This window comes from Onychostruthus taczanowskii, unplaced genomic scaffold (assembly GCF_017590055.1).
Source record: "Onychostruthus taczanowskii isolate IOZ18803 unplaced genomic scaffold, ASM1759005v1 scaffold75, whole genome shotgun sequence".
In the NCBI taxonomy this organism is placed as follows: domain Eukaryota; kingdom Metazoa; phylum Chordata; class Aves; order Passeriformes; family Passeridae; genus Onychostruthus; species Onychostruthus taczanowskii.
Window position 1 is genome coordinate 2,155,537 of NW_024505339.1, and position 24,055 is coordinate 2,179,591.

Genomic DNA, 24,055 nt, shown 5'->3' on the forward strand with positions numbered 1-24,055 from the left:
AATAACGCGGGATGAAGGATGAGGGGGCCGGCAATGGCGGGGATGGATCCGCCGTTCCCCCGCCCGCCTCTGGCGGGGCCGTGACCGGGACATGGCTGAGGGCAGCGGGCCCGGCCGCCGGTGGCGTTTCCCTCAATGCGGCTCCATCTCTCCGTGTTTGTGCTACCTCGGACGCTGACAGCGCTGTTTGGGTTACCCTCTCTCGGTATTTCGGTACAAATCACCGCGTGTGCCCCACGTGGAAGGGTGGATCTGTGACCCAAAGGCAGACGGCCAGGTACAGGTTTCTGCAGCATCTCCAGGGTGTTTGCTCTAAGCGTCACCTCCAGTGCATAGCACGTGGTAATTTCACAGTTTCAAGAGGCTAGAAAATCTAGAAGTAAAATGGAATGTTTTGCGAGTTCCTCATACAGTACTTCTGAAAAACAAAAGGAGCATTCACTTCAATAACTGAGATAATGCCTCAATTACTGAAATGAATATGGTTTTGGAAAACTAAAAGGGATGATGCATAGCTGGCATGAACCTGATCTTCAAAGATCCCCATCCCTGGGAGTGTTCAGGGCCAGGCTGGGTGAGGCTTAGAGCAACCTGGTTTTGTGGAAGGTGTCCCTGCCCACGGTAGAGGATTGGAATGAGATGAGCTTTAAGGGCCCTTCCAACCCAAACCATTCCACAATTCTGTGATTTGCTTAGGGTAGCTCTAAATGAAGTCTTGTCTCTTTTCCCAGTGTCTCCCTGGAAGTGCAGGCTATGGATGCTCTCCCATCATTCACTGACAGGAAAAGTGCACAGAGACCTTTGCAAGTATTGACAGCAGAGATAGAGCTGGCCCTGGCACCTCCTGGACACAAAGTCAGGTTTTATTTATTGTACTGTGCCCACTGAAACGGGCTCTTGATGGGTGACTGAGGGCACACACCTTCAACACCATTCAAAGCACATTTTTTTCAATAGTTTATTAGAGGCCTGACTCATTTTTTTTCAGTTGATGATCAAGAGTTTTAGGGTCTGCAAGATCAACATAACCTTATGCTTTTCTTACAAATAAATCTAAAAACTTGATAGAATTATTTTTATATCACTTGCTCAGAAAATCAATGTTCTGTTTTCAAGGGATATTTAAACCCTCTTTTTCACGGATCAGAATCATCTAATCAGGATTTCTTAAAAACAAAGACACCAGTGACTAAGGTCACTGAAAATTAGGCGCCAAGTCCAGAAAAAAATTTGCTTTTTTGATTTATTTGAAGTAAATTAGAAAATGCTGATTTTGCTGAAATTGGGAATCATTGTAAACCTTTACTTCTGAATTGCTGGTAAATACATGATACAGAGTTAGGCACTCAAAAGGTCCCAGTAGTGCACAGTCACCATTTCTGTGTACATTTTTAAGACTTACAAATCACTTCTGCACTCTCTTGACCATAAAAGTCTATTTTTCAGCAGAGACTTGGGGAGCTGCGCACAATAAATTAGATTTGGATCAATTTAGGATTTTTTCTGTGATCCTCACGTTCAGCAGGCACTCAGGTTGCAGGGTAATATCAGTAAATCAGGACACTTCAGCCAGATTTAATTGCCAGAAGTGAGGTGCATTCTTAATGCCCTTGCTAAATAATAGCATATTGTCTAAATACTTTACATTCTTTTGAATGCACTCGTTACAGATGGCATTCAGATATTTGGAAATTGGTCAGGGATTTGGCAAAGCATGAGGAATAAACAGCCTAATCCAAGGAACTACAGAACAATTTGCTGATGCAATCCTTGCTTGCCCTTTGCCCCCTGAACTTTCACATTAATTCATTCAGCCACTGCTGCAGCCAAACCCCACAGCTGAAAGGAGAGGGAATGGAACAGGAAAAGCAGTTTTCTGCATGAGCCCTGTGCTCCATCAGCTCAGGGAGCTCTGCAAACACCAGGGCAAGGTGAAGCAGGAGGGGATGGCTGGCAGGGCCCTGGGGAAGGGCAGGCACAGCCTCTTCCTTTTGGCTGCAGGCAGCTCTGAAATTCTCTCAGCTAATCTCACTAAAAGGGCATTGCAGCTCTGCAGTGGGTGAGCACTGGGGCAAAGCTGGGGGCTTCCATCTATGAAAAATTAAAAGTTTTTTTCCATCTGGAGCTGACAGAATAATCTTTACTGTGTGGAGACACATCAAGATTCTTATCCTTGGGGCCTAAGGGTCACTGTCCCCTTGCAGTTTTTAAGGAATAGTGTAGCAAAAGTAACTTGAATGCAGATTGATGTTACAAACATTGCCCCCCATGAGATTCTGGTCCTGGCTTTCTGTCCTTCAGCCCTTGACAGCACCTGCACACCTTGGCCTTTCACTGAATTAGTGCTCTCACACCACCACACACAGAAACAGCTCTTTGGAACCATCTGTAGACTCCTACAGGAGATTTGTGCTGGTATTCATTTGTGAAACTTTGTTTTCACTGATATTTCTAAAAATATATAAACAGCTTTTTATCTTCCTGAACACCCCATCCAAACAATCCCCAGACTATTCCCTGACACACTTGTGCAGGTAGAATTGAGAGCAAGAGATACAAAATCTCATCTTAACATTCCTCACAAGATTTTTTTGAAATGAGAATATACATTTCCCCCAACCCCTTGACTCATTTAATTACAGTAAGTCACCTTCTTTCAAAAAAAGCCAATTTTATTGCTTGACAAGTTAATTTAGTTACCAAAATGAATTATTTAATTATTTTCATACTAACATGGCCAATTAAAAATGGCCATACCCCCTCTATTTTCAATTATTAAATGCAAGTACTCTAAGAACTGATTGAGAATGACTCTGAGTCAAAGTTTTGGCTATACTTTTATTTACTTCACGTACTATGAACATATACATTACATGCTACAAAAAAATAAAAAAGGACTTTAACTGTCAAGAAAGTGGATAGTGTTATAATACAATGGCACATGTTCATATTTTTCTTCAAACAGGTTTGGTTAGAATCCTTCCCCAAAACCATTAACAAAAAGGAAGTGTTTTACTCTTAAAGATGATTAGAAATATTTGCATTATTAACAAATACAATTCAAACAGATTAACAAGATTTAACCAGGTCATATATTAGTAAAAAGGCTGGGGCTTACCAAAATGAAATATATATTAAAAAACCATAGCAGCCAGTTGTACTTTTTAGTGTGATATAATGTGTAAATGCACCAGAAGAACACAGTGTAATGGAGCATTCTGCTTTCATGGTGTATTTCTAGAAATGATTATTCTAGTTCTAACACCTGCCTATGCACAAGAGACCAAAACCACAGCCAAGGAAGAGACAAAAGATTGTGACCAACATTCTGAGCAATGATTTTTTTGCACGCATCGGGGAGAAGGGAGGGAACAAACAGAAAAGGATAAACAAAGGCCACAAAAGGATTTCCTCTACATGTTCATGGACATAGGTTCTACCTATTTGCCTTGAAGAGCCTGACAAGTTGAAATGTCTATTTTGTCCAAATTCATACTCCTTTCTATCACCTATCAAACAAAATCACATTTCAGCTTAGAACTGAAGAGTGGAAAACAGTTGCATTAATGTATCAGTCAGCTAAAAAAACTGCTTGACAAGAACTTGGGATTCTAGTGTAACAGCAGCTATTAAGACTCCTCTAGTTTCCTTATTTTGCTCTTTCAAAGTGTACAAATATTCACAATTTATACAGTCTTAACAAAACCACATCTACAAAGTTTGCAGGGTACTTGCTAGTTAATTCAATTCATGTATTTCGTATTAAAAAGGCAAGGTGTGCATAATAAAACTTCCAGAAAAATGATCTTTTGGTATCTGAATTCCTGATTGCAAAGGTACAAATATATGGGCTTTCATTAACTGCAGTTGTCAAAAATACTTCAGAACAGTGTCACTCTAAGGACACACTGTTTATCATGTTTCTTTTGCAATATCTGAAAAAAGATATAAGCATATGGGCAACTGAAAAACTCAGTATTAAGTCTGTTATTTAGAGTGCAGTTACTGAACAAAACCCCCCCAAACAGTTACAGTGACTATCAAGATCAGAGGAAAACCACAAATCAGCCTTAAAGAACCTGATGAGTTACAGAACCTAGAGTTAGTTTCGCATTTTTTTTCCCCTCAAAGTAAATTTTGTACTAAGCTAGAAGAGCTCCCACAATCACTGGCACATCACCCTAACCAGAATAGAAATCCAAGGTAGAACAGAGCTGCAATTCCTTGTTTCCATTCTTACCCCACTGTCCCTGCTGTCAGTTTTTGATAATAATCCTCAGTAGTGCTCATGAGACCGGTGATGGACAAGTGTGATTAACGTTAGTCCACAGAATTAATGAGTGCCCATAACCTGAACATTACTCAGACTCGCTGATGGGTTAGTTTTGAAGTAAAACAACTAGTACTTAAATAGAACAGAAATATTATCATTTCCAGCATGTTACAGAGTTCTGAGGTAAAGTGTTACCAGTATTGTTGTAGGGTCCGTGCCTTGCAGCAAAGGCCTTTGCAGCACGTGCAGCCCATGAGCCTTGGGGTCACAGGGCTCTGAAGCAACCAAACCCAACAGTTTCAGTTTGATACTATTTAGAAAAACCCTTCTGCATGGATTATACTGTAGTCAAAGTTACAAAATTTAGTTTGGTCACCAGAGTGCTGTGCTTGGAAAACAACCCAGGGTACAGGCAAGGGAGAGTTACTTCAGTGTTTAATTTCAGTTTACAAAACTTACTAAATCCATTCTGATTTATATTAGAGAAAACCAGATAATTAGAAGAACAGACTAAAAAACAACCATCAAGCAGTGCATAATACTGCCTACTCAATGCACTGATTTTCATCATGAGCTAGGAAGCCATATTTACTCTATTATGCCTTTTGAGAATCAATCCAGAAGCACACAATTATTTTCCATTAGTTTATTAAAAATAAAATCCTCATGAATTCACTATCAAATATTTTACAGATGGGAATTAAACCAGAAGAGTCCCCAGAATGTCTTTAAAATAAAACTAATATTTGGTTTGTCAGTTCACCGTGTTTGACACTGATTTGTACTGTAACAGTATTGTAAAATATTGAAGAATTCTAGAAAAATTAAACTAGCCCTACACAATTTAATTTTATTGGAAAGCAGTGTCAATATTTTAGTATATTTAGTGAATCAAACACTGCTTTAAAGCTATGTATTAAAGTGCTATGCACTGATATGGAGTTTTACACTTCCATAAGCCTTGTATTTGTGGATAAAAGGAGATACTGTGTGTTAATAAAAATCTTAAATTAAAATCAGCTGCTATGTTTGAAGCATCAACAGTACTGAAGAAATCAATCTAGTGTCCACAAGCTTCTAGAATTCTGAGGTTGATTTGATCTGTCATTTACCATGAAAATGGTAAGGATCTGTAAATCATGAGGCTGTCCCCAACGGCCCTGCATCAGTCTGTGCTGTGCACAGCTAACTGACCACACAGGGCACTGCGGAGCCTTTCTAGGACAGAGAACCCAGGATGCAAAAAAACATGGAGAGAGCTCCAGGATAAATTTGTGGAATTTCTATCAAGGTATTGAATTGTCTACGGTTGATCTTCATCGCCTGAGGAAGAAGCAACATAAGCAATGGGCCCGGAGAGAGCTGTAAATGTTCTCTGAACATCTACAGCACTGCTTTCTCCAGCTGCTGCTGCTGGCAAGGTCCAGGCTGCCGTGCACGTGGACATAAGCAGGCATTACAACCTATAATCATGGCCTAGTTCTGCCACTGGACACACGAGTTAGCTACTGTCGTACCCTGAATTACATGACCCTTGCTTAAGGAATGGTGGTGTTGAGTCCCAGGGGTTTGCAGGTTATCAGAATGCTTATCCAAGCAATACCGCTTGCAGCGTCGGTCCGAGCTTAGTCTTGATGGCATCTGCAATAAAAACAAGTTGAGATTGTTCCCATCTGGAAGAGCAACTGTTGAGCCACACTCAGCTGAAGTCCTCGTCAGGATTCTGTTGATCCAGCAGACGGACGTGTGTGAATGGAAAGTGACCACGTCTGCCATTACATTCTCCTTCCCACTGACCACTCATGTTAATCTTTGTGACCTTTACCAGCTCACCGACCTGTGGGGTAAGAAATACACATGTTACAAATCAGAAACATGGGCAGGATGAGCTGCCACCCCTCCCTGGTGTGCTGTCACCCACGTGCACCAGATACACATCTATAAAAAGCAGCTTTAGTCCTGACAGTGTCTGAGACACCAGCCTGCCCCCAATGCCATTCACTCCAAGAAAGTATAGAAAGAAATGTACCTAGATCAGGTGAGAACTACCTGAACTGAAGAGCCAGCAATCCAAAACCAATCCTTCCAAGTGCCATCACGTGCTATCCTGATACACGTGCCTTGCTGGACTGACAGAGGCCTGCACACTGCTGAGACTCCATCCAGAGCCTCATACAGCAAGAAAGGCTTGCACCTGGACCAAGTGGACACTAATCTACAAGCTCAAATGCTCTTTAGGTTTGGAATTCCACTTTTCAAACTGTGGAAAGTGGAGGATCTCTCTCTCTCTTCACAGATTATAACAAGTGTTTAAGAAGTGCTGTAAGGCTGCTCTGTTCTTGCTCTGGACATCCACAGTCAGCCACTACCAAAAGCAAAGCCAGATGGCACTTCAGTCTTTCCCAGCATGGATTTCTTAGAGAAATAAATCCCACTGAATCACAGAATTGTTTAGGTTGGAAAAGATCTTCAGGGTCATTGAGTGCAACCATTAACTCAGCACTGCCAAGTCCAGCACTCATGGGAATAGTAAAGATAACAGATGCCCTCTCCCACTTGCTCAGGAATACATCTCCTATTCTAATCTCCACCCTAATATTGCCAGCACCAATTCCAAAGGCATCATCTATCATCCCCCTGTGACAGAGGGACAAACTGCACAGCAGGCACTTCAGGCAGTACAGGCAGTTCAAATCAGGACACAAGTCTAGGTCTGATCAGTCCCCAACTCTGTTTCCTATTTAAGGGTACTTTAATTAAGTGGCACTTACACAACCCGAGAAAGCAGAATTTACATTGTAAAGGCACTCACTGGAAAGTTAATGAATGCACCACTCAAAAGCTGTCTACCCATTTCTACCCCTCTGCAGAATTTTATCAATAATCTGATTTATGAGTAACGTACAACGGTTTTTAGTCTTCTTCCCACATCCCAGATGGAGGATGCTTTTGGGATAGATAGACTCTATTTTTTTTCACTAATACTGTAAATAAACTCTGAAGGTGTGGCCAAAGGCCTCGCTGCATTTCATCCAGAAAATCACTGACTATACTTATAGTTTACACAGACACTCATCACCGTGTTCCAAATCCATCCAAAACACAACCTCATTATTTGCACTTTCCAGGCAGGCAACAAAGAACAAGGAAAACAATTTGAGATGTTACCAATCTCCATTAACTTTACAGGTTTTAATCACTTGAAATAATTTGCCAGAACATCTTTTAACAGTTCATAAATTCAACCCCTTTCGTGGACATTTAATTAAGCTTCCCATACCTCTCATGATTACTTATCTGGTAATGAGAGGCCCATTGGGACTCTTGCTGTAGCTTTATTTTTGTCTTTTGTAGTCATTAGTATAGACATTTTAATGAATCATATTTTGAAGAAAATCCTCTTATGTATTAGCTACAGGCAAAAAGGAAGCCTTCCTCCAGTTCTGAATGCAAGCTTCAGCTCTTTAAGAATTTAATCATGCAGTTTGTATCATTTTGCTACTGCTAATAACCACTGGGGGGGTTGTACCAACAAAAATATTCTGCTGACCAAAACAATCTATCAGCTATAATTTAACAAGGATAAGATTCAATGTGACAATACTAGAAGTGAAAAATCTGATTTCCTAATCACAGCCATTGCCAGATCAATGTCCCAGATAACTTCAAACTGCTTCAGACCTGGATATAATCTACAGAGGAGCCCTCAGCAGAACAGTGTTTAACCTCCAACCCACTGGGAAGGGAAAAGCACAACTTGCACTGGTTTGCTGTCTTAAGACTGTTGGCCTCTGCTCTATCACACCCTAATTAGTGTTCATTAGGGTTTATCTTGGATGCCTCACAATAAACTCACCTGCAAAAGGTGGGTGCAACAGAGCAATGACTCTGAGTTACAGTATGGGATGCTTGTGAAACTCCCCTGCTCCCAAGCATCCTGTAGCTGGTTTTTGGTTTCCAGGGGTGTTTCAGGGTCACTGCAGCCAAGGGACACTCAATTATGACTTCCCCTTACTATAAAAAGCTACACTTGAAAGCTGCTTTTCAGTAATTGTTAAATGAGGAGAGACCTCTGAGATCAAATATTCATTTTTTTTGCCAGTAATTTCATTAAGCAGACACACTGATACAGTTTTTATTCCCTTTTCATTTATATATATAAACCTTTTCATTCATTCTTATATATACATATCTATGTATCTTTACATCTGTCAAAGCAGGACTAACTTTAAACAAGCATGGACCATTTCACAAATGCTGCCTTGATAAAATGGCTCCATTAGATCCTGACTAACTGAGAGATCTTTCTAGATCTGCTTCAAACCTCTGCCTAGTAAGATATATTTCAACCACTCTCCTGAAGACAATATAGAGAACCCTTCCAAAAATTACTTATTACAAGTGCTGAACTTTTAAAACCTTTAGGCTAGGAGTGGATGTTGTCTCTGAATTCTCCTCACTTTCAGCATTGATTTATGGCAACATTAGTCCATAGTGCATCATCCCACCAAGCACAGCACCTCAGGAACAACACTGTACCCTGCTAGAAAGCCAGGTTTGTCTCAGTCTTCATCAGAAGCTTTAAAACTAAATATACCCCATATGCTTCAAAGCAAAACTGAAGGTTCAAGTGAAGACTTCTGTATGCTGTGGTTTTATTCCAAGTACTCCTCTTTGGTGAGGTCAAGGTGGCAGAGTTCTGCTACTGTTACAAAGAAAAAAAATAAATCCATCGATCTCAGAGTCATTCACCACACAGATCTTCCCTTTTCCTCCTCTATTTTCTCTTAAAATAGACTGAAAACTCCTTGCATAGGTCCAGTTACATGCAAAATAAATGTTAACTTCTCCTGCTGCTGAATCTTTTTTCCATAATAGAGCACAGCCTTTATTAGAACATCACCTGCTCTGCTCCTCTTCAAAATCACGTCAGGCTTAAAATAACAGAACAGCACAGATATTCTGTTTGCAGTTTGGGCAAAAACTGTTTGATGTTAAGAATCTATTTTTCTAAGAGAAACAGTGGGATCCACCCCCTCCCATGAATATTGCCAGATTTAAGGATAAGAGTTTTCATTTGGAAAGAATCCCACTTGCTGTATTTATAAAGAGGTCTGGGCAAAAATGGCCTGGTAAGATTTACATAATGCTCTCTACTAAGTTATCTAAGAAAGAGATCTCTAAATAAACAGAGAAGGAACACCATGAAGTGAAAGGGAATGTGGAGAAAGGAGACAACAAGAAACAGCACTTTGATAGACAGGATGAAGAAAAACTTGGGAGAAAATGAAGTGCATATTGCTTTTTTTCCTGTACAGACATTGAAAGCAACTCAGTAACATTGTGATTGGAAGTGATAAAAGCTGCAAAGATTTGAAGGCCACTAGAAGCAGTGATAAATGGCTCAGTTTTTAAAACTAAGTGTTTGCAATATTACATACAGAATGAAGAACCACGACTGCTATTGCATTTCTTAAATGAAGAGCAAGACAGGAATACAGCACCCCAAACAAGAGGGCCAAGGTGTCAACTGACAAATATTTAAGTAGTTTTAAGAGGCCCACAAAGGCCATTTCTCAACACCAGAAATCTCCTGTGGTCACACAGCCAAGCTGAGCTGACCCTCAGCTGCCTCTCCCAAATACTTCAGCTACTCAGCCTTTCCCACCAGTTAGTAAAAGACACTAGAGGTGAAAGGCAGCTCAGAAGAGAGAGGTGTTACCCACAAAGCTGCTCTTCCTACAGCACAGCACGGCACTCTTGCCAGATCATGTGAGTTTTGGTGAAGAGGATTGAACTAACCTAAGATCAGCCCTGGCACCCACGAGCTGCTCTCCAGCGTGGAAAGCATTTCCTTTCACTCTAAGTTGCTTATGGCCTGGATTAGCAGCATTTCCTCACTCTCCCTATTTCACTCCATGCTCCCAAATCCTGCACTAGGCAGCAGTGTGGGGTTCTTTAGTGGAATAAAGTGTGAAGTTAAGGCTTAAGAGAATGCAAATTCAGAAAGAAAACCAGAAGATTTTGCTAAATATGCCACAACAGTATCCAGAGGCTCAAATCCAATCTAACATCTAGGAATTATAACAGCCTGCATTCAGGAATATTCCCAAGCTCCAGGAGGTAACTGGGTGGAAAGGATGAGAAAAAGAAGGAAAGAGACAGCATTTTAACCTTTATGAGAGTTTGAAGGGTAAAAATCCTCACATTTCCCCAAAATCTGGTGAGTTTACATAAATTTTATACCTGCTTCTCAACCCAAAGATATTCAGCCCTATAACAGAATGCATAGCAACTCAGAGTATATTTACTACCTACATGGGAAAGATTTCACATCTGCCAGGCTGTACATCAGTTCTCCATCTGCAGCATGTGCTGCATCTCCCAGTTCTGCACCAGACACACACCTACAGCTGCCAGATCACTGAAGTCCTGGAGTGCCTTTTGTGCTATGCACAATTACACAAAGTATTTGAGAGTGCAGAGGAGATGCTCTGACTCAGCACAGAAACTGTTTTTTCCCAAGTACTTAAAATGCTATATAAACAGGAAGTCAATTAGGTATCAGGAAATTCCAGAGCCTCTAGCTCAAAGAAAGCCTAGATTAAAGGATACAATTTACATATCCTAAGGCAAAGGTCTGCCACAGGGAATACCTTAGTCTCAATTTCCTCAAATGCAACTTGGGGGAGGAACTATCAGATGTGGAGAGATAGAGCATTCCAGTCACCTTTTTAAGAGGAAAAAAGACAAATCAAGAAGGGCCTGTGCAATTACTTGGTCCTGTCAGGAAGTGAATCAATCCGGGGAAAACTCAGTGCTTTACTACAAACCCTACTCCATCAATCACTGCTTTACACCCGACCTAACAAACTGTGGTGTGAATTGTAAAATACTCCTGCCTCAAACCTAAACCCAAAGTAATCTGCTCGAGGTGATGTTACAATTAAATTCTATGTGTGATCATCATCTCAGTCCAGGTAATTTCTAAGTGTACCAATGTTTCCACTGATTGCTTTAAAACTGCTGACACATTGGGGAGAAAAAAATACCCAACACAAACCAACAAACAACCCAGCACACCTTGTACAGATTGTGGTGAGGCACACAACAGCAAACACAGGTACAGACACGCAATTTATGAGCTGCTCCCTCTCCCTCCCCCCACAAAAAAACATGGATGGGGAAACACTTATGTTAGTGATGGTTGACAACAGACACAATACTGGTTCAGTAACCTAATAATAATCAACAATAATCTAATTTACAAGTGACTCGAGTCACTCATTTTATCCATAACTTATTCATCATGACATAAAACCAGTATTACAAAGCTTTTCCCTTTCTCATTCCTCCAAAACTACCACGTGAGCGAAAGGGAAATCCCTTGAACAGATCTCTTCCTTCTAAATTTTGCCCATTATGTACCTCCAAAGCCAAGGCTGTCTTGTCGTAGGCATTAGGGACTCGCTTCTGGATAACCCGGGCAAAAATAGGGCCATTCTGAAGGTTAGGGAGCGGAGTGTTGATGCTGGGCTGGGCATAGGGCCCTGGCTCCGGCCCACCCAGTGGTTGTGGGTGGGAACTATCCTGGTTACCTCCAATCAGAGTGGGGACTGAAGCAGAGGAAGGTCTATACTTCTCGACGTAAGGAACGGGTATCATTCCCCTCTTCCCTTCGCTGTCTTCTGCGTTCCACCACTGCTCTTCAGGCTTATCCCGGATTCTCAGGATGTCTCCTTTCTTAAAGGGGAGGTCTTCCTCATCATTGCCATTAAAGTCAAAGAGGGCTCGCACATACTCGGCCTCCTCCTGCCTGAGGATAACCCCGCTATTCTGCCTCGAGCGCGAAACGGGTTCTATCAAGGTTGTAGTGTCCAAATAGTGTATTTTGTAGAATTCCAGTAAAGATGGCAAAGAATCAAACTCTTGGTCACCTATTCGAAATCTGGTGGGATTCGACCCTGAAAAGAGAAGGCAACATGTCAAGGAGAGCATTAAAACCACAAATCAAACATTTGAGAAGACAAACACATTTATACAGAAGTATTTCAACACCAAATTTGATCACCTTGATATCGTATTCAGCTTCTCTGAGCATTTTCAATCAAAGGCAGCACTATCATGATTACGAGTACAGGTTTTAAAAAGATTTTGCCAAGGAAGGAAAATAGAAATTCTTTGGCACCACCAAACTTCCCGAATTAAGATAAAAATATCTTTGTTTCTTTCAATGTTACATGGACGCAACAGATTAAAATATTCAGTACATCAGGGTTTCTCAGGAGCCTGTTCAATTCTCCTGTTTTATACTCTAAATATAGGAAGTAAATTTTGGTACCATTTCAAGAAAATTATTTTTTTTAACTCTCTTCTGCTGTTCAGATCTATTTCCAAAGAACAACACTGCAATAAAGGTTATTTACCTGTTGTAACACCTTGGTCTAAAGGCATGGACACTACAGAAAACTGATTTGCATGGCAGCAAACAAGTGATGTCAATGAGCAAATAAAGTAATTTTTCATTTTGATAAAAGGTACCAGTAAAGAAAATTATCTCCGTTCCGTGCAATGCAAAGCAACAACACATATTTTCATAACAGGTATAACTCAGCCTTTTAATCTCAAGTCTTGGAGCTTCTTTGCCATGTTTGTCAGATGGAGCCTAAGCTATAAATCCAAACCTCAAATACACTGGAATACAGATGATGTTCACATCCAAGCCATTACAAGCATCACTACAAATGCAGAATATCCATTTCCAATCTGTGTGCTGTGCTTTTTTTTCCATTTTATGTTCTTCAGGCTCAGCTAAGGAAAAACACACACATGATGTTCTATTTCCACCATGCCCCATGCCATCAGTTATGGGAAGAACTGGGGAAGGCTGGGGGAAGGGAGTGCAGATGAAAAGATTTATACTTTAATGAGTAACTCTTTTAGCAAGACAGAGATGCTTACTTTGCAAGTCTGTTTTCTCTGCAGGGAATATCTAACAGTCCCAAGCCGTAGCTCTGGAGTACAAAGCTAGCAGAATCTTTCAAGCTGTCACTGATCCAAAACTCCCTGCAAAGCAGCACTGTCAGCATGGAAAGCTAATGTTACAACAAGTTCTTTCAGGAGAGCAGAAAGGGGTTGTAACAGAGAAAAGGGCAGATTCAATAAGACCAACACCCGAGAAATGAGTTCTGAAGTATCCTGAAGGAACAGGAGCATTAGTGGAGCTGGTTAAAGGAAATTCGAAGGAGCAGAACTAAGTCATTGGAAAAAGCATGTCTGCATGCTTTAACAGCCCTGAAAGGCTCTCAAAAGAAATGAATACAAACACAGTGAGCCAAAACCCAAAAGCAACAGCTTTGAAAAACTGCAAAAAAACTCCCCTCAAACTGGCATCACCAGAGATAAAGGAAGTTAATGTAATTATCAGTGAGAAAGGGGAGCCCAGCATGGGAAGAGAATTAAGAATCCATCATATTCTCCCACAGAGTAGTGCTGAGAGGATGCAAAACCCCCTCAACTTCTGTTGCTGAGATGCAACTTACAGCTCTAGACTTGGCCAGAACCCTGGAATTTCATCCCAGTGGCACTGTCAGCTCTGTGGGCTCACAGGACAGGAATTCTGGCTGGACAGGCAGCATGCCTGCAACACTTCAGAACAGCTCAGTGGAAAACAGGATCTGGGAATGCTGCACTTCCGCTAGAGTTAGAAGTGGGAAACACACCAGGTCTCAGACCAACCTGGTGACAGAAACCATGTGCAAACTTCCAGCACTATTTTGGCTGTGAATCTTTAGGGATCAAGGCTTGACATCTGAGCAAAAAGAAAAAGTCATGAGAACTTAAAGAGCAGGGCAGCAAAGTTCTTTGCAACCCATATGGAGAAAGAAGACTTGAGTCTCAGGGAAGTTCACTGACATGGAACTTATTTCACATGACAGAAACAGAGAGGCTGAAACACCAATTTACCTCAGTGAAACCTGCTACAAGCTGACTCAGCCAGGGGGCTGAGCTCTGTCTCAGCAATGTGGGATTCACAGAAAAATCTCCACAGGTCACAGGAAATGAGCAGTTCATCAGTAACATTCATCAGCCAGGTCAATCTTCAATCTTCACCAGGATGAACAAGGCATTTGAGTGTCTTTTCTTTTTTTTTCCTTTGGAACAGGTTCACGCTCTTGAATTAATGCACAACAGCCTGAGGGATCTGCCAAGTGTACCTGAATCCAAGTTGGACTTTAAGAAGAAAAGTCCTCTGGAACATTATGTACAGAAATCACTGTACTGTATCCTGGAAATCAGATCCTAAGAGGTGTTTTGCACAGCTGAACAACAGCCAGAGGACACAGACCCTCCAAACTGTGGGATCAGAAAGATCAATGCACTCCTTGAAGGGACAGAGAGAAAAGCATCAGAAAGGAGATATGTCACCCTCCCAAAGACCACACTGCCAAAAAAGCCACGTGCATTTCTGATGCTTTTCTTTTAAAAAATGTAAGACAGCTACAGAAGATTTAGAACAAGAAATCTATAAACTTAATCTAAATTAATCATCAATTAATATAAAGGCAGCAATCTCATAATTGTCTGGAGAACTTAAATAGATGACTCCTAAAATTTAGCTAAAACAGGCATAAAAAGGTCAACATAGTTCAAAGTCAAAGGTGGTAAAATGCAGATTGGAAATAAAATACAACTCCACCTTCCCAAGCAAGTGGAAAACTTTCCATCAGTTTAAGTCTTGTGGATCTTCAGCTACAATGTTCACATGCAGTGGGAAACTATTCCACTCCCTACAGGCTCCTGAGTTTTGTCATTCCCTGGTATAATGAAATTCAAAGATTAACAAATTTCAGGATCAGAGGAATGCTTCAGCCTCTTGTTTGAACTGTGACACTGCTCAGGCAAGATCTAACACAAGAAAAAGGTACAGCAACAAGGTGAGTGGGGTTTTTTTGGGAATAAGAGCAGTTTTCCTTTATGATCCTGAGATTCCTCTTGAAGGCACAAGTCTGAGCAGCACAGTGTGCACATCTTCTGAGTGCTCCCAGGAAGAGCACAAGCATGGAAAGGCGAGTCCAGTTCCTGCAGGAACTTCAGTCACTTCCTGAGAAAATTGGGACACTTGAGTACTGGAAATTCTCTTTCTGCAGCCTGGCACAGCTGAAGAGGAAGAGCTGCTCAGGGAGTACCTCCACCACCAGCACTGCTCAGCTGAGCAAGATTAACTTTTTTAATGAGAAGCACAAAGGGCTGAGTATCCTCTTTCCTCCTTACTCCATGTCCACTAACATAACTCCAGCCATCTCAGGATGCCACAAAAGGTGAGGCAAGAGTTAAAATCCAAAGGCTCCCACAACTGAAGAACTTTTCAAACCTGCCTCATATCAGTTCTCTGTTTATGATGCACATTCCCTCCTGTCACAACCCTCTGACACTGTGGTCCCACAACTGAGAACGTTTCAAACCTGGTTCTCTGTTTATGATGCACATTCCCTCCTGTCACAACCCTCTGACACTGTGCTGCCTTTGTGTCAGTCTGGGAAAAAGTGCTTGTGTATGTTTTAAATATTGTCCAGATCCTGGGGAATCAGGGCTATAAACCACCCAATATTCTGCTGATTGGGCAGGTGGTGAAAACACAGAGCAACTTCTCCCTTTATCAGGCATCTCAGGGGGTTTGCATTTCTCTCTTCACTCCAATTGTTAGTGTCAATAGAGAGTTTTCTCATTATTCCCAAGCTTTGGAAACCTTTTCCTTCACCAAAATACAGGTCTTTATTTTTGCATCTAGTTTTACTCTGTAAGGGTGACTCCCTTTCCCAATTCAGAGTGTGTTTAGGGCCACAAAAGCTGTTCTTATCTCAAAGAGCACCAGTAAGACACCCCAGTGATGTAAGCCACTTCCTCCTGGAGCATATGGGAACTGGGCTTGAAGGCACCACATTCCAGCCCTTGTGCTTCCCCCACCCCCACGGGTGGGGGACACCTTTTTTCCTTGTTCTCAAGTACCTTCCTACTCATGCTGAGCAGAACAAATAAATGCCATGAACACCCTATAAAAACATAAAACTCTATTGAGTGGAAGAGCTCTGAGCACACCAGGAAAACATTCACTCAAGACTCATTTCTGATCACTGCAGTCATCATTTACAGATCAGAGGATAAGAGCAGATGTCTAATATAGGCACTTTCTAAAGCTGCAACTAGTTTAGTAATACATTTTGATCTCAATATAAAAATGAAAATAAAACCAAAACACAAGCATCAGAGTTGAACCACTCTGCTCACACATGCCTAAAGCCACTTGACCCAGGGCTGAGTGTGGGTATCACTCTGTAAGGATTCTATGATTCCGGGAAGTTCAATTCAGAATCATGTTCTTAAAACTCATAAATGTGAAAACACTCATTTCTGCATTTTATCTGTTATATTTGCTTACTTCAGGCAGACAAATTTAATAACATTAAGGCTTTATCTTTATAATGCTGCACTCTCAAGAGAGAGCATTTCTATCTTTAGGTATTTCAGGCATTTTTTAGTGCATATCACACATTTTTACCCCAAGTCCCCATGTTACAACACAAACACATGATATATTTAATATTTCCTCTGCTGTCCATCAATATGCTAATGCCTGCATGGAGCACTTTGTCTTGTTTGGGATTTCTTTAGCCATAACTGTGATACTCCATCACAAATTATCCACTCCCACTGGAAACAAATTATTTTTCTTTCCCATAATTCAGTGATTTATCGTATTTTTTAACATCCTTAAAACATTCCAGAAGACATAAAAAAAATCTGTTCAATTCTTTTTTCTTTGTTATGTTGAAAAATCACCTGCAAGAAGTCAGAAACTGCAGCATCAGTCAAAAGGTCAATTTAACAAGAGTTTGCAAGTTTACTTTATACATCAGAAATCAAAGAAGGTATCATGTTTTTGTGACATTGTGGCTTTTAGGGAAGCCAAAGCTCCTCATTTCATTCATTCCGTGCTGAGGCTTCCCTATCCCTAAGAGCAGCCAGGAATTTCACAGACACTGAGCCCAGCACAAATCAACCCAAGAACCCAACCTGGAATATTCAAATTTCCAAGAGACACAAGTGTATTTGCCAAACAATTGCTAAAAAAAGAATGTACCATACTAAAATAGAGTGATTTTGTTTTTCCTAATGTTTTAGCTTGGCCACAGTAAACAAGCAGGAGAATTTGCAAACATTTAACTCTTTTTACCACATTAGCTTCCCTACCCAAACACAGAATCATCTTCAATCTTCTACTGTTTTCACCTCCCTTCCACTGCAGAACAACCTCCCACTTATTTTTTTCTGAAAGTGCACCTTAATTACTCTTGAAGTATAATTCAATATATACCTCCCCAGCACCTTCTTTGGTTGGAGCGTGAAGACAGCAGCATCAGCATGGAGGCATGATTTAATTAAAATTACTGAAATCAGCGTGGGAGTGTCTGTAGTGCAGGAGTGATGCATCACCCCTCCCCAGAACCTCCAGGGGACAAATAAAAAGGAGACCAACCAAAACATAATTATACTTTTCCAGATATATTAAGCCTACTGTGCCACCAGCTTACACAGCTACTCTTTTAAAACAGAAGAGAATTACAAGGCACTTCATGATTTTAACCAAAGCCAACCCACAGAATGCCACAAAATGTTACTGAGCTTAGGATGTAACACAAAAAAAAAATCAGGATGGCTGTACTGAAGTGATGCCACTGTTGCCCCAGAGATTAGCTGCTCCCCAAAAAACAACTGCCCAGAGGTGACAGACACTCATGACCCAGTGTTTTTTGTCTTTAAAATCCAGTTAGGTTGGATTCACAACAAAGCATGCTGGTGACCAACTCTGCCCTACACAACACAGCCATCCTTGTCAGCAATTACAGCACCAAACCTGAGTCTGCACACACATGGAACAACAGGAACCCAGCACATTCTGACCCTCCACAGCAGCAATAAATTCCACTTCCAGCTGAATTCAGCCACCTTTAACTTCTACCTGTGGAGTTCTGTAACCTGAGTGCACTGTGCAGCTCCAGGAGGTTCCTGGGATAAACAGGATGAGTTTAGACTTTCCCTATTTTTCCAATCTGAAATACTTCCCCTGCATAACAGTGCAAATCTACTGGCACTAATTTTGTTTTCTCTCAGATTATCTCCTTAGTCAACCCCTCTGTGCAGAGACTGAAAAATAAAACAAATCTTGTTACATCTTTCCACTACTGGTCTCCTATTTCACCACAGACCTGCAGGAGTGTCTCTGTCTACTGTCTGCCAAACAAGTTCACCAAATCTCTTATTACACAGGTTTACTGTAATAATAATAAAAAAAAAAAAATCTAGTGGCTCCTTGCAGAGATGCCAATGACACATCCACATCAGTTTGGAAGGATTAATATCCAAACTCGAGCAGTTCCAGCACCAAGTTCCCCAATTCCCACAGGAGGGACACCAGTGCCTTTGGACTGCACGTTCTGACACATCCAAGGGCTCTGCACTGCTGGGGTTTAGTTGGACTAAACAGCAAAAATTCTGCTTCTCCCTCCGGCACAATCAGCACCTTCTGCACTTGTAGTGTTACACTTCAACGTGCTGTTTTCATTATTAATGTTCAGCTGATGAGAATAATATCAAACTTCTCCTTTCAAGGGGAAAGAAACTGAACTGATTTCAAGAAACCATTGCCTTTACATCCTGAAGAGTTCCCACCACTGAAACTCGAACTCAGCCTCCCTGACAATGCAAAACTGCCTTGTCAGAAGTCACACTTTGGGGATGACACTTCCACAGAACCACCTCCCGGCTGAGATAACACGGAAAATCTATGAATTATCGCTAAGGGGGTTAGGAAAACAAAGAAGTGCGAGGCTGGAGCGGCGGGATGCCCAACTCCAGGACGCTGAATTTCAAGCGGCACAGGACGGCAGGTGCGGACGGTCGGCTCTGCTCGGGCAGCGGCCCCAGCTCCGGAGCACGGCTTAATTCCACCACAAAGGCTCCACGCCTGCCAACACCGCCCGGGCGCCCAGCGGAGCCGCCCCGGCTGCCCTGCCCGGGGCTGCGGGCACCGCCGGCCCTGGGGGTCACTCACCCGGGGCCCCGGGGCCCTCGCCGCCGGCCCGCCGGGCTCCCGCCGGCCCCAGGCTGTTGACGATGTAGTGCGAGACGCGGGAGCTCTCGGACACCGACAGCACGAAGTCGCCGGGGATGGTGCCCGAGTCGCGCACCAGGAAGGTGCCGTGGCGCTGCCCCTGCAGCAGCGATACGGCCTCGGCGCGGCTCAGCCGCCCCCAGTACCAGCTCGCCCGGTCCTCGGAGTCGAACTGCCCGGCCATGGGGGCCGCGCTCCTCCCCCGCCCGCGGCCGCCGCCGCCGCCCGCGGAGCCGCTCAAAATGGCGGCCCCGGCCTGACCTCACCTACCGGACGTGACCGCACGCGGGAGGCGTGACGTCATCTCCCCGCGCGGGCGGGGCGGGGGGTTGGTGTGAGGGCGGGCTGTGAGGGGGAGGCGGGAACGGCGGGTGGATCCCGGCATCGATCGGGCTGGGAAACACCGCTGGAATCATCCGGTCCGACCGTGAGCGAACACCGCCTTCTTAACCAGATCAGAGTGCCGCGTCCGGTCGTTTCTTGAACACCTCCAAGGGCGGTGACTCCGCCACACCGCTGGGCAGCCCGTTCCAACGTATAATGATCTTTTCTGGGAAGAAGTTCCTCCTGATGTCCAGCCTTAACCTCCCCTGACACATCTTGAGGCCGTTTCCCCTCGTCCTGTCCCTCGTTCCCTGGGAGCAGAGCCCGACCCCCACCTGGCTCCCACCTCCTTTCCATCAGTTGTGGAGGGAAGGTTCCTCCTCCTTTTCTCCAGGCTCAGCTCTCCTGGCTCCCTCAACCTCTCCTGGTGCTCCGGATCCTCCCCCAGCTCTGCTCCTTTCTCTGGTCATCCTCCAGCCCCTCCATGTCCTTCCTGAACTGAGGGGACACGGTGCTCGAATGTGGCCTTACCAGTGCCCAGCACAGGGGGACAATCCTTCCCTGGCCCTGCTGCTGAGGAGGCTTATGAGAATGGACTGGGGTCACTTGGTTTGTTCAGCCTGGAGAAGAGGAGACTGAGGTCAGACCTCGTTGTGGTCTTCAACATCCTTCTGAGGGACACAACCTGTGCTCTGTGAGCAGGGACAGGACCCGAGGGAAGAGCAGGAGCTGTGTCAGGGGAGGGTTAGGTTGGATATTAGGGAAAGGTTGTTCCCTAGAGGGTGCTGAGCACTGCCCAGGCTCCCCAGGGAATGGGCACGGCCCCAAGGCTGCTAGAGCTCCAGGAGAGTCTGGACAATGCTCTCAGGGATGCTCAGGGTGGGGTTGTTGGGCTGTCTGTGCAGGGCCAGGTGTTGGAATAGATGATCCTTGTGGGTCCCTTCCAGCTCAGTATATTGTGTATATTTTCATCTGTACATTAAAGGCTGCAGCTCACTGTGTTTTCCTTCAGGGCTGTGCCAGCAGCCTCTGTCCTCATCCTCCCTGCCAGCCACATATTCCCACCCCATGGCTGTGCCAGCACAGCTGCTTTTCATGGCAGCACACACTGAATTGGGCCAACGAGCTGTTCTGGGTTAAAAATAGCCCTGCAAAAGAAAAACTTTCATTTTATTCAGGGCAGTTCACTGACTGCATTACCACAGAGGTCTGCAAACAGGGAAGAGCTTAAGTTCCACTGGTGCCACAGAGGAGCCATGTGTGTGTGGGCAGGCACGAATTAAGAGTTCTATTTGTGAGAACAAAGCAATATTTACCACTTTTAGACTGTACACCAAGATCTCTTAAACGCCAGAGTAATATCTGTCAATGTGTGTAGAATTCTGCTCAGTTCTGTGAGTTTTTTTCCAGAAAGTAATGTACTTTTTCAACTGTGTGGCAGCACTTGCATAAACAATGTTAGCTTTTTCAACTGTGTGGTCTCCCTGTGGCAGCACTTGCATAAACAATGTTAGAGCACGGCTGTTCCTGACTGTGAGGGTGCTGTGCTCCTCCCTGCATCCAATATCCTGCTTTTTTGTAGGGCCCTGTAGCTGCCTCCTGGATGGGACTCTGGCATTGTGTGAGGTTACCAGGGTTGTAGTAACCTCCACAATATCCCAGTGAGAAAATATTCTGTCTCACAGATGGGGAGCCTGTGGTTCATCAAACCCATAAGAAAAGACCAGGTGCTTGATTTCAGCCTCACACATGAACATCCTTCCTCTGCTGATGCTGTTCTCTCTCCAGATGGACTGGAGCTAGGAGCGAGCCCTGATCCATTTTTGGAAGGCAGTCCCAGTTTCCCTGGTGATGTGTGGGGTTTGCTGGCCAGCTGCAGGAATAGCACACACACTTCCATGGGTTTTTCACAGGTTTGAAAAGCTGCAGGTCCTTGTTGAGAGCCCAGGACGACAGGAGAGTTAAATCATATCTGCAGGAACACATGTCCTTTCTGATCAGTGTTCACAGACCTCAAACAAACAAACAAACAAATCAACCAATACTTTATTAGAGCAAAATTCACCATTTTTCTGACTCCTGCCAGACCACTGCTAAAAAAGGCTCCTTTTCTGATGGCTCACAGACTGTTCTTTTTTCCCCTCCCTTCCCGGTCCCCATCTCCCGTTTTCAGCCGATCCCAAAACTGCGGGAATTGGTGTTTTCCATCAGGTTTTGGTTTTGGTTTTCGCTCACGTTGGGAATTCTGTTGCATGAGCTCTCTCTGGTGGTCAAAGCTGGGAAACCCAATAGCGCTCCTGTTCTAAATCGCTCCCGTGGGTGTTCTTGTGCTGGAATTATTTCACAGGATTTTGGAGTAGTTTGGGTTGGAAGGGACCTCGTAGATCATCCAGGCCCGACCCCGAGCCGTGGACAGGGACACCTTCCACTAGGGCAGGTTGTGGAGAGCTTGAGCCTTGATCACTTCCAGGTTGTCCACAGCTCCTCTTCTACAGTCACCTTCTCACCTTCATTATTTGTAAAAGCCTTTCCTTACTCAGCATTTCTGATGATGACCGGTAGCCTTTCCCAAATTTCTTTTTCCTCCCCTATTTAAGCCCTGCATCCCTCAGCAGTTTATTACCCTCGCCCATCCCTGCTGCACAAAGGCTATAAAAGGCAGAGCCCTTCTGCCCAAACCTGCTTCCCACAAGTTTGAAAACAATTAACATTTTAAGAGTTCAGGTGATCTTTCACAGGCAGAGGGGTTGCAGAGAGGAATGTGAAAGAAAAACAAAGCTCTGGGACACAGTCTCAGAAGAATAAAACAAATCAGCTTGAAATGCTGACGAATTCACTGTTAATTACAAGATCCTGAAAGGAATTATAAAATATTATGAAAACATTCTATTCACTCGCCTAGTAGTAAAAACCCCACTGGTACCCAGGTTTAGTTTCCCTCTCCTGATTTTATTGTCCCTACCAGTTGGCCAGAGATTGTTTTTTCCTAAGCTCTAAAATTCTGGCAGTGTGTCTAAAGCCACAGTGAATCAGTAGCAAGTTTCTTGATGAGCGCAATGAGTGAATCTTGAAAAGGTGCCAAGTATGGAGGGCTGTAGTACAGCAATGTTCTGCCTGAGGTGACATCCAAGGGATGTTAAAACAAAATCAGGAAACACCTGGGTCAGCCCAAGGTTCATCTGCACTCTGCTGACAGCAGTGCCAGGTGACCTGGTGTCACATAACCCTGTCCCAGCTGCTCCTTGAAGGGTTTGGCTTTGTCAAGCTGGTCTAGATCACAAGGCAACCCTGTGTCCTACTTAGAAAACTAAAACTAAAGGAGGAGAAGTTCCGTCTCTTGGTTTCTTCTCCCTGTGACCTGAAGAAACAGCATTTCTTCCACAGAAATGTTTCCTCTTGCAATTAGTTCAGGCTCAGCTGCTCGCAGGAGGTGCCTGTGTCCTGTTTATTCCTTTTCTACACCTCATGTGGCTGGAACTTGGCTTCACACCTGTCTTGGAAGTGTCACCTGTGCCAGAAGTTCCTGCCAGGTGGGATATCAGACCCAAATGTAGCACTTTTGGTGAACAGTGACATGAGCCATTGTGTCATGAGGTCTGTGTGAAGACTTGGGAATAAATAATCTTGGAGTGATGGGTGGAAGGATCTCTTGAGCATGCTGGATTTTGTGTAAGGGGAGGAGCCTTTATGCTGCCAGCTGGGAAATGTATTTGTGACAAAGGCTAAATTTGAATTTTCCTGGGAGGTACCATCAGTTCAGAGGGAGAGTGATGTGTCACAGGAATGGACTGGAGAGGGTTTATTTGTAATATGTGCAGAAATGAGGCGTGGAGCAGCCTGAGCTGGAGGGAAGGGTCCTGCAGCTGGAGAAGTAATAGGAGTTCTCAGCGGTGTGATGACCACACACAATGACAATGGGATGGGGCTGTGTAGTCTGGCAGTTGTGGTGTGAAATAATAATGCCAAGGCAGGAGGAACTCCTCAGCTAGAACAGGGCTCTGGTCTGCTGTGTGTGAGGGAATGGAGCTAATTAGTGTCATTAGGGGAATGAAGAACTTGTCTCATGGGGACTGGTGAAAGCATGTGGTTTATTTAGGCCAGGAAGAGGCAAGGCTGCTCTCCTGGAACAAGCTGAACACCTTGGGAAAAGGGGACAAAGACAATAACTGAGCCCCAGAACAATGGGACGCAACACTGTGGAGAACTGCGAGCTGAGAATTAATTTGATTCCATCAGAGGTGTAACATTCCGCTAGTATGGACAGCAAAATTGAACATCAGAGTTCA

At 43.6% G+C, this 24,055-nt stretch overlaps 1 protein-coding gene across 5 annotated transcripts; it reads right to left on the bottom strand.

Annotated features, from left to right (window-relative positions):
- Window positions 1-2,824: 2,824 nt before the first annotated feature.
- Window positions 2,825-19,712, bottom strand: CRK (CRK proto-oncogene, adaptor protein). Of its 5 annotated transcripts, none has more exons than XM_041422823.1 (4): window positions 19,386-19,712; window positions 11,702-12,237; window positions 8,871-8,975; window positions 2,825-6,110 (listed from the first exon to the last, which is right to left on the bottom strand). In XM_041422823.1, exons 1-4 carry the CDS (start codon window positions 19,627-19,629, stop codon window positions 5,973-5,975), a joined length of 1,023 nt encoding a protein of 340 aa, XP_041278757.1. In that variant the 5' UTR covers window positions 19,630-19,712; the 3' UTR covers window positions 2,825-5,972. The 5 variants fall into 5 exon arrangements, 4 of the variants coding, with proteins under 4 accessions (XP_041278757.1, XP_041278756.1, XP_041278754.1 ...); XR_005953991.1 differs by having other exon boundaries at window positions 5,982-6,110; window positions 8,813-8,978; window positions 11,872-12,237; XM_041422822.1 differs by lacking the exon at window positions 8,871-8,975 and having other exon boundaries at window positions 11,872-12,237.
- Between the last annotated feature and the right edge of the window lie 4,343 nt (window positions 19,713-24,055).